This window comes from Poecilia reticulata, chromosome 2, assembly GCF_904066995.2.
Source record: "Poecilia reticulata chromosome 2, P_reticulata-male-v2, whole genome shotgun sequence".
Classification (NCBI taxonomy): Eukaryota; Metazoa; Chordata; class Actinopteri; order Cyprinodontiformes; family Poeciliidae; genus Poecilia; species Poecilia reticulata.
In genome coordinates this window covers 21,775,062-21,791,798 of record NC_088831.1, presented here as the reverse complement: position 1 = coordinate 21,791,798, position 16,737 = coordinate 21,775,062, and the positions used below count along the sequence as shown (strand labels likewise).

At 38.7% G+C, this 16,737-nt stretch overlaps 1 protein-coding gene across 1 annotated transcript; it reads left to right on the top strand.

The window, feature by feature from the left end:
- The first annotated feature begins 2,186 nt into the window (after positions 1 to 2,186).
- On the top strand, positions 2,187 to 14,258 carry sec22a (SEC22 homolog A, vesicle trafficking protein). Its single transcript, XM_008432407.3, has 7 exons — positions 2,187 to 2,345; positions 3,547 to 3,757; positions 6,852 to 7,015; positions 8,293 to 8,472; positions 9,776 to 9,894; positions 11,276 to 11,341; positions 11,628 to 14,258. Exons 2-7 carry the CDS (start codon positions 3,576 to 3,578, stop codon positions 11,826 to 11,828), a joined length of 912 nt encoding a protein of 303 aa, XP_008430629.2. The 5' UTR covers positions 2,187 to 2,345; positions 3,547 to 3,575; the 3' UTR covers positions 11,829 to 14,258.
- Positions 14,259 to 16,737: the final 2,479 nt, after the last annotated feature.

Sequence of the window (16,737 nt, the reverse complement as noted above, 5' to 3'; positions counted from 1 at the left end):
TGGTTTCACCACATATGATAGATGTAAAGAATTCCTTAAGCTATAATCACATCTAATTAAAATTTGCGTTGATACATCTGAATTACTTGATTGTGCATGCATATATATATTTGTTTGTTTACACTATGTCGGTGCAAATGACGACCCTGTCTTCCTCACACCTGCCACTTTCTGTATTAAAACACTGAGCCCTGTGGATATTCATCAACCTGTCAGCTGCAGCACACATCCATCATCCACTTCCCCCTTGTCTCTGGCTCCCACACACAAACACACACACACACACTTAGCCTAAGGGGGGGTTGTGGAGCATTTCCCTTCAGGCTGACACATTGTTGTGCTCTGGGGAGATTGCAGAGGAGGTGTGCGTGAAGGACGAGGCCACTAACCATCTCTGTGCTGCTGTTTTCATTTCCTTTGTCACTTTTTTCCTTTCTCTCTCTTTTTTTTAGTTTTACGTTTGAAGAGAAACTGATGCAAATTGAAGAAAATGCTGATGCCAGTGAATGGCCTATTTTAGTTCTGAGTGGAGCACTAAAACTTGGCAAGCAATAGATAAATGCTATTTATTGTTCATTTTTTATATATTATAGCCATAACCTAAAAAAGAAAAAGTGCCACCACATCAGAAAGGTTGAAAATCATGCTTTCTGCTGGTGTTTAGTGATGAAACCAGATATTGAAACTCTAAAAGGCTTTAGAATAGATTTGCCCTGCGACAGACTGGTGACCTGTCCAGGGTGTACCCCGCCCCTCACCCAGAACGCCAGCTGGAGATGGGCACCAGCAACCCTCCCGACCCCACTGAGGGATAAGGGTGAAAGAAAATGGATGGATGGATGGATGGATGCCTTTATATTAAAAAAAGGTATAAGGATATCCATTTGCAATAATCCAATTATCAATTGGAATGTCATTGAGAATTCATTTCAGCAATTCAAATCGGAAAGTGAAACCCATTTTGCACAGAATAATTCTTAAAGATCTTCTCTTATTTTTGACAGTCATGGCTTACAGCTAAAGGAAACTCAATATTAAAACGTTGCTATAAAATGGTTGTTTCTGATTATAAAAGAAAAAAATTCTTATCGTTGATCTTTAGAGCTTTATATTATGAAGTTAATTAATGCTTCTAGTACATCTTGCATTACACCATTATAGTCACTTTGTGTATTTCTTACAGTATTTACATTCTGAGATTTAAAAAAGGCTAAAAACATTTCTAAATACAGCATCTTTTCATGACTTGCAAAAACAGAAAATTCACAGAGCCACAGCCATTGCCTTAGACAATAGTTGGTAACACCTTTTATTTGAAGGGGTGTGCGTAAGACTGACATGACACTGTCATAAACATGACATAACATCTGTCATGAACATAAAGGAGTCTTTATGAAAGTTTATGACAGTTATCATGAAATGTCATTTGGTAAATAATGACACTTTTAATGCAAAGTTTACAAAATCATGCAAAGTTGGCATTTTAATGGACTTTTAATGTAACTTTTAGAGCAACTTTGCATTAAAAGTGTCATTATTTACTGAATGACACTTCATGACAACTGTCATAGAACTTCATAAAGACTTCTTTATGTTCATGTTATGTCATGTTTATGACAGATTCATGTCAGTCTTATGCACACCCCTTCAAATAAAGTGTTACCAAATGGTTTCAATTTAAACAGATTTTTATACCTTAATTCTAAATATTCTAAATTCCTTCAAGGCATCGTTTTATGCTGTTGCTGTCAACGCTGTCCTGTCTGGTCGCTGATAAAAATATTTGCATGTTTTTACCTAAAACTGGTTCTGTGTACTGATTCACAGCTTTCTTAAATTGCTTAAATTTTACTGTCTCAGTTTTTCCCTCTATTTGACTTTATGCTGTTAAAAGATAGTTATGAGGATTCCCTCATAAGAGTTACAAAGTTCAGATTTCTAGGTTCCTATATCTGCCTGCTTTAATGTGGATTTCTCCCAAATAACATATTTGAGTCTTTCCAGATCAGGTATGCAGGATTCATCTCTCAAATGGAAGTTGATGCTGAATCTGAAGGTTTAGATTCCCGTGTTCCTTTTTCATATTGAAAACAAATTAACGAATTTGAGCTACTTCAAATTCAACATTATATTATTAAAAGCATTAAAAAAATTATTTAATTGCGTTTTATCTTGCATGTCTTTGGCTTACTACTTTTTTTTCACCCACAATGCAAAGCGAAGCAGCCACGTTAACGATAACATCCTCACGTCGCTGCCTGCTAGCTGCCTCTGCTTCCTGTTTATCTAATATGCCCAGTGCAGCCTATTATACATAACTACATGATGCTAAACTTCTTCAACAGGTACAGTTTTTGTCAAATATCTCTGTCAGTTTCTCTGAGATGTAAATTCATTCTACTTTGAGGCTACAGCAAACCAAAGTAGCTAAATGTTAGCTCCCGGGCTAGCCGATTCTGCTAATGTTGTTAGCTGCCTTGCTGGCTACTTTGGTCTCTGCGGTTCAGAACTTAACTACCTTCCGTTTTCTTGCAGTCTGAGTTGATATTTTAGAATATATTAAATTGTTTTAGTGCTTCTAATCGGTCTGTTATTCAGGTGTTTGATTTATAGCACTGTTATTTCCGCATAAGTCCAATAAAGATACAGTTCATCATTGGATTTTAGCGTTGGCTTCCCTTGCTTTGATTCTACTAGCCACTACAGAGTCTCTTTTTGTTGAACTCAAACGTAACTTTGAATTGCAAAAAAGGGAGGTTTAATGTAATGTTTAATTCACCAAGAATGCATGCAGTCAGTGTTTCACATCACTTCCTATTCAATCGTGGAGCTCTCCGTGGTTCTGACGCAAGGGACCACCCCACCTCCAGGTTTTGGTTTCAAATTGCATTAAAATGAGTACTACACTTTAAATGAGCTACAAAAGGATAACTGAACAGCATATTAGTTTAAATCAGTCCTTGGCTAGCTGTGGGGTTGGAGTAGATAAATAAGAAAAAGTCCTATTTTTGGGTATTATCTTGTTGTCGCTAACAAGTATTTTTAACACCAACGGATGCTAATAAAGGTAAGTAACCACAGGTGTTAATAAGCATTTGTCGTCTGTCGGAACACATAAACTCTCGATAGTTTTTAAAAAGTTTAATCTATAGTCTGCTATAGTTCTAAAATTTGTTCAACCCTCTCAGCTGCAGCAATGTACAAGCTAGTAGCATCTTTGTAGTAAAAAAAAAAGTCAAATAATAACAAATTTAAATCTTTTAACATAACTGGTATTACAAATGCCTTCACAAAATTAAAAATTCCAACAGTGTGGTATTGATTATTAATATTGTACAGCTATATTGATTACTTTATTCTAAAGCTATTGGAAAAAGAAAATAGCCTTCACCTCACCCCATTTAAGGTGATATTTGTATAATTGTGTACCACTCAGCAGGGTGTCCTGATAATTCTTGGTTGTTTTTGAAGAATAGTTCAGTCATTAATTACCCTTTTGAAGATTCTTATTATGAATTTTGCTCCCTGTTTTACCTCCGTTTGCAGCAAATCAGTGGGACAACCTCATCTGTAAAATGTCGACGGTGTTGTTTGCCTCTGTGGTTCGCGTCGCGGACGGCCTCCCTCTCTCGGCATCCACCGACTACGAACAGGAGAAAGGCCTCCAGGAGACGAAGAGGCATCTTAAGGGTCTCTCCAAGAAGCTCAACCAGTTCCCTGACCGCTGCACACTCAAGTCCGGACCGTACAATGTGAAGTACGTCCTGTTCTGTAGCATTTCTTTAAATTATATTACATCTAATAATGTGCTTTTGTTTTTAATGTCAACTTTCAATAAGTGGGTCAGAAAACATTATGCAGTCAGTTTGCGAGCCTATAAAGTTCGATATGAAACAGCCGTTTTGATCATTCAGTTTCATCTTTAGGAACTGTGACAGTTTTCCTACTTCTTTCTTGTTTTTCTTTTTTAAACGTATTTATTGATTGATACTGTCAAATGCGTGTAAATCTAAAGCCAGGGCGCCCTTTAGGCTTTCTGTTTCAAAGCATTATTTCTGAAAGCCCAGCTGGTGCTCTTGGGGAAGCCTTTGAAATGCTTTTAAGTGGTGTTTGTTCTGCACCAATTAGCGACGATAAAAAACAGGACATGACCTTAAGGGGAATGAGACAGATACACCTTTCAGCAACAAGAGCTTCCCTTTGATTGGACCGTCTTTAATTTATTTAAGCCTGAAACATATGATGACTGAAGTGAAGGTCAGAATGACACTTAGTTGTTAGAACTCACAAGTTAGCCCTTTTTTTTGTGATGTTCACAACCATTCAGACGCTTTCATGTGACATTTGATGCATTAAAATCTCTAGAGTCTTAAAGCTAAATTAATTGGTTTTATGCGTTAACTATATTAGAACATAATAGAGATCTGACAGGATTAAAGGATACCCTGGTGTTCCATCATAAATTACTTTAAACTCTCTAATAAGTTCTCTTATGCAGGTTCGTCTGGTGCGACAGCTTTGCATGGTTCACTAGTAGTACAAAAGCTTTTGCTTGGCTTTTTGCTTTTAAGATTTACTGAGCCAGATGTTATTGATTTTTATGATGATTACATTAGGGAAGGTGATACATGCCATCTGTCCAAAGACATTTGGGGTATTGAACAGCGATGCACCAGCTAACACTGAGCATTAACGTTTGACTGGTTTCCAAAGCTGGAAAAGCCCAAATCTTGATTCATGAACAGCAGCCGTGTCACAGATCAGTCATAAAGCAAATGCATGTCGGTTTGCATTTTTACTGCAGCGTTATTGTTGAGGCCGCCACCTAGTAGCAGGTATTGATGGGGGGGGGAATATAGCTAGCATATGTGGGTAAGGGTTTATTGTGTTAACTGTAGATCTATAGTTGATGCACAGATGGTAAGTTTACTGATCTATTTAAATCAGTGGATGACACAGAGTAAGGAGTACTAGCATTAAGTTCTGTTCACAAAGTACATTTTTGGAGGGATAAAGAGTCTTTATGAAACTAAAGACTGCTGAATCTATTGAAAGAATGGAGGAGCGAGTAAGAAAGCGTTGCTGTTTATGTCCCGGTGAAGCTTTTCCTGGCTGCCTTCCCTCCATTTTCTTTTTGGCTTCGTTCTAATTCCAATTATTTACTTTTAATTTTTTTCTACTGTGACACGTGAGAGAAAACACATGCTGCAGGTTCTTAAATGGAGGCAGTCGTTTTGAATCCAGCAGAAAATGAATTAAGTACAAAATAACCTCTAGCTATGCATCAGAGCATTATGTCCCGTAATTCCTCTGACTTTGCTAAACCTTTAAAAACATTCAAATGCATTAAAATGCATGCCAAGTTCATTGACTGAACATAGTACGCATTGATGCATTTAAGGGCAAAAGGTTTTTTTCAGTTTTTAATTTCCCTATCAGGAGAAAATTGTTGCATTTTTCAAGCAGCCAACAGTGGCCTAATTGGCCATGATGTTCTACTTTAGTACTAGAGTTTCATTGGGAAAACAAACAGCTACCATTTCCTCTAAAGATATTAAGTATTTGATTGTTGATTTTAAATTATGATCTTATCCCAGCAGAAAGGTTTTAGTTAGAAGGAGCTTTAGTGATAATTAAGTGCTGTTTGTTTAGGAAGTCTATCAATTGTTTGATCTCTGGGAAATAAAGAGTAATGATGTTACTCTGACAGGCTCCCAGCCTGTCTAAATATGTTCATTACCATAACATGTTGAAAGCTCAGAGAGAAAAGCTCATTTGTTGCCCTCTACTCAGTCTCCCTGTTATATGATAAAAGTCTCACTCCACTCGGTAAAGTCTTCTACTTTGATGGCTGTTGCCGTCAGTGCATCCTCATAGCACACATGCTGGTGAAGTGGCTGATTTTTAACTCCCCTACTGGGAGTTTCACCACTGAAAACTACAATTATTTGGTCACTCTCCAATTTCCTGGTGCATCTCTTGTTTACAGACAAATCAGTATATTAGACGGTCATGAAAACACAATAAGTTACTCACTTTGGGATTCACTTCACGCTCACATTGAACTAAGCAACAAGCTACATTTTAATTTTACAGCTCTGGATTCCCATTTAAATTTGTTTCTCTAAATTTTTTTGGTGCCGGGTTCACATTGTGCGATTACTGGGCATCCTTTCGACCAACGCTTCAGTCCATTTGTGTACCGATGTCACTCTGACCCGATCAAACATGAACAACAAACATCAGGTGCTGGCAGAAGTGTTCTTGGAAAGTCAGCGAGCCTGCTGCTTCCTGCTACCCACGACCAAAGCTTCTACTTCTTTTTCCAGCTCTAATAATTAGCGCATTAACACCAGTAACTTGCTGTCTCTCTTTATTGATCGTTTTTTCTGTCAGATTGGTCTGATACAGTCCTGCAGATTCACCTCTTATGCTTGCAGATATTTAACTGTTTAATGTTTCCTGTCTTCGCACAAATGAGAGCAGAGACATTTAGATAATGCAAGTCCTTTTTTTTTTAATCAGGGAAATGTAATCTGCTAATCGTATGAATTAACACTTCCAGGCTGGTAGGTATTGTGTCTGAACAGGTGCATGTGAATGTTAATGTGGTTATTAAGTTTAATTAGCTGTGAAAGTGTGATCCTATTTCTTTACCTTTACAGCAGTGGTGTACTTTAAACTGTGTTTGCGCTGCGATTAGAGCCTTAACCAGCAGAATCATTACTGCTGTTATGTTGCCCTCTTGTAATTTGTCGTCCTCGTTATTTCTCCGGGGTTTCTGACATGAGCAAAAGGACAGGACCTCGCATTAAAATCAGGATTTTCTGCTCTTTTCTCTGCGTTTTTAGCTTCATATACTCGCTGGGTGTTGGATATCTGATGGTCTGCACTGGAAATTACCCCAACGTGCTGGCCTTCTGCTTCCTGGACGAGCTGCAGAAAGAGTTCATCATCACTTATGACTCTAAACGCATCAGCAGCGCCGTGCGGCCGTACTCCTTCATCGAATTTGGTAAGGCTCTTTTGGATTTTGTGAGTAATGCGCTTCGCACTGTCATTATCTGGGTAACAAGACACAGTGCCAGCTGCATTTATTAGCAACGCTGCTGAAGATGTGTGAAAAGTCTTGAAGCAATTTAAGGTTTTATTGCAACGGTGTGATTTCACTGTGAAGAACAAACATGCTTTTAATTTGAGTACATTTATTCAGTGATGAGAAAAACAATTGCTGGAACTCATGTTTTTAAAATATTATACAACCTGCCATTTTCCAACAGAGTAGCTCCTGGTTTAACATTTCACAAGGTGGAAGCAGATCAATGAAAACTGGTCAATAGGATCCTAGTCTGGATGCTGATTCGACCATGGAAGATGTTTGATTTTTAACGCAGGTTTTAAATAATTATGCTGGTGACCCGGTGGCACACAATTTTATTAGTGGACATTATTAGATTTTATTTAAACTCCCCTGGATCTTCAAAAAGCCAATGACACCGTACAGTCCAACAAGGTTTCCAGAGTTTTTGGAGGAGAAACTGACAGATGCTTTATTATTCCTAATAGTGGACATTAAGTGCTAGACGTGAGCATTTATTGTATTGTTTATCACTAAATATTTTGATAAAACCTCAACAACCAGCATAAAAAACAACATTTAACGTAGCTTTATTACAGTGTATTTGCCTCGGTAATAACAAACAATTGGATAAATTGCCCATCCACTGTAGAAGGACGGATTTTGGTCTTTGTCCAGCCCAGAGACCAAGTCATTGTTGAACCCAGGGAAACAGAAAGACATGGATTAATCAGAAATTCTTGACACTTTGTGCAACTTAAAAAAACAAAAAGGAAAGTCATTAAAACAGAGCTATAGTTACGTTTCTTTTAGAGACTATAATTATGCCACCTGTGATTTGATTAAAAATAGCAATTTCTTCTCACCATCTGTTCTCCCCCCACTACAGTCATTTATTGTTCTGAAACTAAAGCTTGTATTTTAAGCATTTTGGGAGACGTGCTGTTACCGTAAAAGGTGGATCCGTTTTATTACAAACATCCGTCTGTCTGCACTCTGTAGAGGAAACAAGTCAAATCTGAGATGCACGCTGAGACTGAAGATGTTTCTCTGCTGCAAAGATGTTTACTCCTTTCAAAGACGCCGCAGCTTCAGCTTCCTTGTGTTTATGCCAAACAGTGTCCTTATCTCTTATACGCCGAGTGTTTATCACCCGTTATTTTGCTCCCCGCGGTACTACCCGCCTTGTTGTTGTGCTGACTGTCATCCCCCAGACACCTTCATCCAGAAGACCAAGCATCGCTACAACAGCCCTCGCTCCCTGTCCACCAAGATCAACCTGGCTGACATGCAGACAGAGATCAAGCTGCGCCCGCCCTATCAGCTTTCCCCAGAGGACCTGCAGGCTATCAATGGATTCTCGGTGCGAGCCGCTTCTAAGTACAAGGGCATAGGTAGGACTCGAGCTGCCACCGCGCACAAAAAAGCCCTTTTAACATATGTGCCTTGTCCCTGGAAATTTCCATTCACATTCAGTGAAGGTTGGGTGGAAAAACATAACATAAAATAACGCTAATACCTGCAACGTTCAAGAGTGTGTGCTGATAAGAGCTGGTGCATTTTGCTGACGTGCGTTTTGCTTTGCTTGCTCAAAAAATACAGAGTCTCGTGTGTCAACCCGAATGCACCTCCAGTTTGCTCTTTCTTGATAAGTCTGGTGCCTTTCAGAAGTATTCACACCCTTTTAACTTCTACATGACTTTCTCCCGTCTGCTGTGAAGATTTAATTACAGACAGCTGCAGTCTGTTTACTAATGAGTAGACCTGTCAAGATAGCAAATCCACCTGGATGATGAATTGTCCCAGTAATTATTGCAATAATATAACCAATAATATTGTTGTTTTGAGACCTTTTATGGTCAGTAATATGTTGGTAATGGAATAAAAATACAAGTTCGCCCTGTGAAAGACTAATAAACTTTCATTTTGCTAAGGAGCTGGAAGATATTTTAACTATTCAAAGTAAAACACAACAACCAAAGACGACAAATAAAAACACAACCGAAGTCATAAATAAAATGAATTATAAAGTCTGTGTAAAGAAAATTGCCCATTAAGCAACATTAACAATCAGAATAATTTAATTCATCATGTGATTAATTCGTTTCTCATTGCAGCAGGTTTATCATGAAGTCATTTCTGAGTGTTTTCATAAGCAAAGGATTTAGTTTTGGGGTATCAGAGTAAATTGGGGTTCAGTATGTATGTATGCATGCAACACTTCTTAAACTTCAAATTTCTCAAATATCGTGTTACTCCATTAGTTGTTTTGCCTGTAAGCATATATTATTTTAACAGGAACAAAGAGCTGAGGTAAATGTTTCATGTCTAGTTAATCTCATTTTCTCTGTGGAACATTTCAGCTTTCAAATCGAGACACTTCAAATCCTGCTGAAACTCCACTTTACTAATCGTTTGTGTTTTGTTTTTACTACTCCTCTGTTGACTTGGAGCTGTTTTGTTCCTAAACTGATGATTCTAAGCATTTCTCTCCTGGAGGATGAAGTTCTCAGCGTATTTCCCTGTATTACGACGTCCTAAACTTTTTGTGAATTCAAACACATTTTGGCTTCAGCATGGTGGCGCGCCCGTATCCTGCTTGCAGAGTGTTTCCAACACGACAAATGATTACTTTGCGTGAAATGAAATGAATACAAGCATTTACAGTGTGTGATGCATGTCCATTTTTTCTCCCAGCCCCCACACAGATGTTGGAGCCGGCGACGCTCCCTGGCATTGTGTCCTGTGTGCTCAGCATCCTCTGCGGAGGCCTGAACCTGCTGAGAGGCGTCCATGCTATAGAGAGCATACTACAGGTCAGGACTTACTGCAGGGACATTTGGACACTTGGTGCAAAAACTTAGTCAAAGAATCTCTGGAGAACTTTTCAGACCAGAAATCATTCCTGCAGTTTTCGAACACACCGAATGCACATTAAGCAGATTACTTGTGTATATAATCTTTAAAGCCATCTCTTCTCTGTTGCTTTAGGTGAAAAATCCCTGCATATTTTAGTCTTACTCTAAGGAGTCATATTTTGCTCTCATCATTTAATTGTGCTGACTGTAATGCAGTTTCTTGTATCACTATAATCCTGTCTATAGAATCGCACAATGGGTAAATTAATGTGGGGAAATTATTTGTCATGCTGCGTAACTGGTTATCATCTACATATAATCAATAGGGAAAAAATAAGGTTTTTAGCCCATGAGAGGTGGATTTTACATCTCCTACATTTAGTGAGAGTTGCATCCTGAGCAGTTCACTGAAAAACCTCTTTCAGAAGGGAAAAGAGTGAAGAAAGCTGCAATAATGTGGTTCTGTGGGCGTCTGCAACCTTAATCTGATCATTTATTGAAGCATCTTTTGATTTAGTTTCACTGTTTATTCTTCTTTGGCAGAACTTTTTTCAGCAACTCACTTTTAAGTCTCAAATTCTCCAGATCTGTCGTATCATGAGGACGTCTGGCCTTTTCACGGTTCTATTTATTACTGTTTTGAGCTTTGCATAGGCCATTTCAGATCTTTATTTTTTTGGTGAAGTTATTTCATTTTTATTTAGATGTGTTCTTTTAGTGTTCTTCATAGACACACCTTTTCAAATTGTCTTGTAAGGTTAGTTTGTTTCAACAGATCATAAAACATTCCTGGGTGCTTTTGTCAAGATCCAAGTGTTTTCTTTGCAAGCAAATTATTCTGTTTTGAAACACTACTTCTTAGTTCAGATACATTTTGAGCAGTGAGTATTATTGTCACAACTAATACATTTCAGAAATTCCTGCAGCTCCTTGTCTGCTTTAGTTTTTTGTTTTTGTTTTTTATCAAACATCCAGTTTTTCTAATTCCCTCGTATTTCCTCCACTTGCTGTGGATTATTTTCGCTTCCTCTCTCCTGACCAGTAACTCTGTGTAATCTTTCTGACCCTCTTGAAACTCTCTTAAAATAATGTGCTTATTGCAAGTTTATATTCTACGGTTTTGTAGAGCAAATATAAAAGGTGTAAAAAGTTTCCAGATGTCTTACGACGTTTTATCAAAATTCCTGTCCCCCCATCTGAGCTTGCGATTAAAGTCAGTCGCATCATGTTCTGTAGATACTAAAATGTATTTAAAGGGAACCAATAAACCATTTCTTGTCACATAAAGAGCATGCATGCTAAAATGATCCCGGCCTCTGTCCGTTTCCTCCCTGTGCAGAATGATGACGAGGACTTTAATTATGTGATTGCCTTCTTCCTGGGCACGGCGGCCTGTCTGTATCAGGTAAGTGATCGTCTGCGGTAAGAGCAGCCCATCGCCGGCCGGTTGACTAACAGCCCTGCACTTTACGGCTCAGCAGCTTGTCAGTTAGACAAACATTCGCTGAAGCTCAGTGGCTTTCAGGCCAATGCCTCCTCTATAAAACATTTTCATCAGCTCCTTTTGTGCGGCAAAATGCAAGCGCACAATTTAGTCGACAGAACAGAGCCGTCACCTAGGATTTGTTGTCGAAGACGCGTCAGCGGCCAGTTAGTTCGGCATTAATTCGATGTGATCCCGTTTCTTTCAGTGCTACCTGTTTGCCTACTTCTCCATCTGGAGGAACAGCAAGTCCGTCTTGGCGTTTGCGCTCATTTGTCTGTCCAACATGTATCTGTATGAACTGAGGAACATTTGGCAGATCCTCTTCCATGTAGCCGTGGGGGCCTTCATGACCCTGCAAATCAGACTGAGGCAGCCGCTGGGCAAAGCGCCAGACTACAATGTCTGACGAAGAGCAAAAAAAAAAAGACTTAACGCGCTGTAAGTCAGGTGCCCCAGCGGTGGTCCGTCAGACACACTGGAAGCAAAAACAAGCCTTCCCGATTTGGAGGAGGAAGAGGAGGGACTGAGCATTTCACCGGAGCATAAATGGATCCGTCTCCGTTTGGATTTGGAAAGGAAAGTCTGCTGCGGTCCGACTGCTTCATGGATTTTATTGGATTGATTTTGGAAGCTGCCTCCTTTCCTTTATTGCGTGATGATGATTTATGGACTTCTTCTGCACAGCTCTGATTTAGGTCACAGGCCTGTTTGCAGGATGGCTGCAAACCCCATGCACTTGAAAAGGTTTTCTTTTACTGCATCCAACGGGAAAAGAAAATCCTAATAAATGTATGTATGATTTCATCATTTCAATTAAAATGACGTGAAGTACCTTTCAGAAAGCATTGAAACTGAACTCATAACCTATTTCCCTGTATCTTCTTGTTAAACTACCTCACATGTCAGCTGTGAGGTTTGTTAAATGAGTCCTGAAATGAATAACCTGAAACTACATTTACCCACCAGCAGATATTTAATTGTCTTTATAAGTGGAGTATTTTGCACGTCTCCCTGGTTCAGCACACCTCATTGAATTAAATTGGTCCAATTCTTGTTTCTGCAGAGCTTGACGACTTATTCCAGCCATTTAAATCAGATGTGTTGGAGCAGGGAAACGTCTAAAATATGTGAGATACCGCTATCTGTTTGATTGAAATTGAACTCGATTAAATTTTTTTTATATAAAATCAGGGTTTTCGCCGTATCATAGCTTTTCTCTGCTCTGCTCTAAACGCTCTTGAAGCGGCAGCACCGGTTGCTGATTATGCTTTATTTTTGACTGTGTGTGGGGCCGAAATTTTGACTCATTTTCCCATAAATGCATTAGTCAGCACCTCTGTGTGCTTTAGAGGCATGCGGTTGGATCACAGAACCAAATGAACAACATGTGTCGAGAGTTTCCTTTAAATTGATCCCAGGTCTGTTGTGATCTTCATCCAGGTGGTTAAGATGCATCAAGACTTTTTAAACACAAACAGCCTCAGCATGCCCTTCAATTCTGTTCATTTCTATTTAGTGGGCTAAATGTTAGCTGGTTGTATTAAACACCTGCCTCCTGAACCATGTTGGGAACCTTAAGCTGATTGTAAAGAGCATGACTGCAGATTGAAAGGATAACCTGAACCTGGCTTGAATAATTCAAAATTCCGTTAAATTTTACAGAAGATCAGAAAAAAAGTGCAATAATACAAAGATATGTACAATTTGTAACCTTTTAAAGACATTTCAATCGGGGCATTTTGTATTTAATATTGTTTTAAGTTTTGTTTACGTCAGTATTTTTTGCCACTTTGTTGGCACACATCTCGTTTTAAATTTGTTTTCTTTTTGTAAAACATCCACATGGGATTGTATCACAAAATGCTTTATTACTGATGCTTTGCAAGCATGTGGCGATAATGTCAGCATGACCTACATCAAAGCTCAACAGAAGCTCTGCAGTCTGGCTACAGATTGAAGCTCATCTTTCTTTTCTTTGATATCGTTTCCTCCTTTTTCTTTCCAGTCGTTTCCGTCTTTAGCTCACATTCAGAGAAACGAGACGGATATTAACTAACCCATAAAACCTTGGAGTTTTCGAGCACAGACGCCAGAGTGCATACCTCTATATCATAGTAATGATTTCTAGATACCAGTCCACATGCATACAGTTTTTAAACTTTCAAAACTTTGACAATTAGGTGGAGGATGTGGTAGAATTTGCATTGTGTTGCCAGTGTGAATTTATTTCATTTGTAGGAGTATATGGCATGAAAGTGATGAAGCAATTAGAAAACAAATCTTTAGACTACAAGAGATTAAATTAGGATAAAACAAAGAAAAGTTTTTTACTTTGATACCAAGAGGTAACAACCTGAAAACACACAGAGAAACTCAACAATCTGAATTTCTTTTTCTTTTTTTTAACCTTTCGTTCATGTTCTGCCTACTCACATCTATGCTTTCTTTTAAACCCAGTGCTGGTTTTTTTTCAGCTGTAGAAATGTCCATTTCTGGTCTTGAGGTGAAACTATGCAACGCTACCTTTCTGTTTGAGTCACTCAGACTTTAATTTATTCACTAATCAGGGGTAAAACAGTCATTTCTTTTTTTGTGGTTATTGTCATTTGCAAGAGCTCATTATTTATTCAATGACTGCTTTTGGTGCAAGATGTAATCATTTATGAAGTTCATGTTTTTTCATTCAGACGTGTGTAAATGTCTTCTTGTGACAACATAAAGCTCCTGTCGGCTCAGACGGTTAGCAGTCGCATCCTTCCTCGCCTACACCGCCTCGAGCGTATGCCAGTGTCACAATGACTGTGTGAATAAACACATCCGTGTTGCCAACAGCAAAGATGCATCACTGTTTTCTTTACCTCCTACTGAGTTCTTTAGTTCAGCCATCTTTTTTCTGCTACTTGGACTTTTGCGCTGCTTTCACGCAGCTTATATGTACCGTTTAACATTTATTTGGGCAGCGTTGGTTTCTTTGCTCTCTGAACTTTTACATTCTTCTTGTGACCAAAGATGTGTGCAGAGGAAGCTGGAAAGGAAAGCAAACAGCTTTAAGTCCACGCACATCTGGCGTCAGAAGTTAACGAGTCGTTCTCATGCGACCCATTACTGCAGTCTGACTTTTACTCCGCTTTTCCAGCAGCGACCACACCTACATGACCTCATGCCGGCTCTCGCACTTCACGGCTCGGGCGTTCTGGGAGCAGAGCGGAGTCTTGCGCCACCGACTCGACATCCTGTATCTTTGCAGTTACAGTAAACATGTTGCGTGGGCGGTTTTGTCAGGGAATTGAGATTCGGGGAATTATCGACCAGATTTGTTTGTGGATGGAAAATGAAAGAGCGTTTGAAGATGTCGTCACCAGGAAAGGAGGGGCGAAAAAAAAATTCAAAATAAACCATTGAATGCAACTTGTACAATAAATTTGTCGTTTTAATTAATAAATGTAAACGTGAAAAAAAATTACACTTGTCTGCTTTAGGAGCGATATTGGACTGTCTACCTTCATATGTTGAGAGAGCAAGCGGCTTTGGAAAGAGGCAGCAGCACCTTTTACACCTGTTGTTCCCAAAGAGCAAACCTGAAAATTAACGAGTCGCGTTTCAGAAATCAAACTAAACAAAAGACAGTGGTAATGCTAAAAATATATATATATATATATGCTAATCAAGGTTAAATTACTCATGGGTTATAACAATTATCGATTCTGTTTGTGCTGCCCTCATACTGCTGCATAATTGATCGACAAATTTGGAAACCACAAATCTAAGAAATCGGTGCAACATTTTGGGCAGCAGTAATTAATGTCTGTCCACCAGCCTGGGCATGGTCTCCATGACAACCTATTCTTTGTGCAAGCCGTGTTTCGCATCAACACAGGCAGAGCTCGTATTTCAAACTGAACGATGGAACCAAAAATAAACACACATTTTCTGGTGTAAGAGGCTGCTGGGGTCGTCCACTCAGCGATTCCCAAGCAGATCCTGATTTTCTTTTTCTTGTTAAAAGGGAGTTGGTGCTTTCTACTGTCGCCATGTACATGACAAGCTGCTGACAGCTGAACGTGTTACCAGTTGGCATTATTAACATCACTGTTAAAGCTGGTATTGGTTTGAAATGTATGTTGAATTTCAGTCTTGTCTGTATGAGTGTCTTCCACTGGATTGATTTCAACACATGTTGTCTGGACATGTTATGAATCTGCGCTGTATAAATGAAATGCACTCTTGCACCAAACAAGCTGGGAAAATTATTTTAGACCTGAAAGTAAATATCAATGCCTTTTATGTAATTGTTCATAGAGATCGATTTGCTATGATGGAAAGCGCATACAAGGACTTACTTCAGCTTAACTAATTACAGTGATGGATGCTAGGAGTGATGGATGCAGATAATTTTTTACCTGAGAATTAACAAGGCTATAGAGAAACTGGAAAAGGTGCGTTTTTTTTTCTCAAAGCTTTTTGAGTATCTTACTTTAGAGTCGACATCAAGACTGAGTTCATATCTTAAGTTTCTGCTCTGCCAGTACTTATAGTTGTTTTGTGGCTAATTAGCTGCTTTCAAATTACATTTCCTAACGGGCAACAACAAGCTAAATCTATAGCTTGTTGCTCCCTGTTGCTAAAATCTTGTAGTAATCTTACAAGATTTAGAGACTCCACATGACACATAAGAAATTGTTGTAATTGCTGTTTGTTTTTCTCCAGCAGACTCGTATGTAAGATTACATATGAGTTTTTTTGAAAAACGCGTGCTTTTTCTTGATTTTTAGATGTGCTGCTAACTTGAATAAGATGAATTGTTTCCTCATGTGATGAGTGATCATTTTGTGGCAAATTTCACCAAATTAGGGCACATTTCCTGTCCAAAAAAGGTCAACGTCATTATGTCTGAGGATTTTGTTCCGCTTCATTCAACACCAAATAAACACTGCCGTGCTTCCTGATAAAAATACAAAACCTATTTTCTACTCAACACAAGAGGATTTCATGATCAGCTTAATAATGTTGACCAAGTACCAAACTCAATTAAGCAATTAGTGATTTGACTATAATGTAAATATAGATATTAATCCAGTTATGGATGAACCAACAGTGCTAATCAGCTCGTCTGTCTTGTTTTCCAGCCGTTAATCATGAACAAAATGATGGAGCTCTGCTGCCATCTGGTGGTAGAAGTTAGGTACTTTGCATAACAGACTTTTCAAAGAAAACGTACATCTCTCAAACTTTGGTATACCAACACACCAGTTTTTACACACAAGACTGAGTTTATCAGTAACAAGCAAAATATATGGAAGAAAAAGACCGATATG

Bases quoted from the DNA above. Each gene is read 5' to 3' on its own strand.
- sec22a (XM_008432407.3), top strand. From the start codon at position 3,576: ATGTCGACGGTGTTGTTTGCCTCTGTGGTTCGCGTCGCGGACGGCCTC. The intron at 7,016-8,292 runs GTAAGGCTCTTT...GTCATCCCCCAG, and splicing joins GTACTCCTTCATCGAATTTG to ACACCTTCATCCAGAAGACC. The intron at 9,895-11,275 runs GTCAGGACTTAC...CTCCCTGTGCAG, and splicing joins CTATAGAGAGCATACTACAG to AATGATGACGAGGACTTTAA.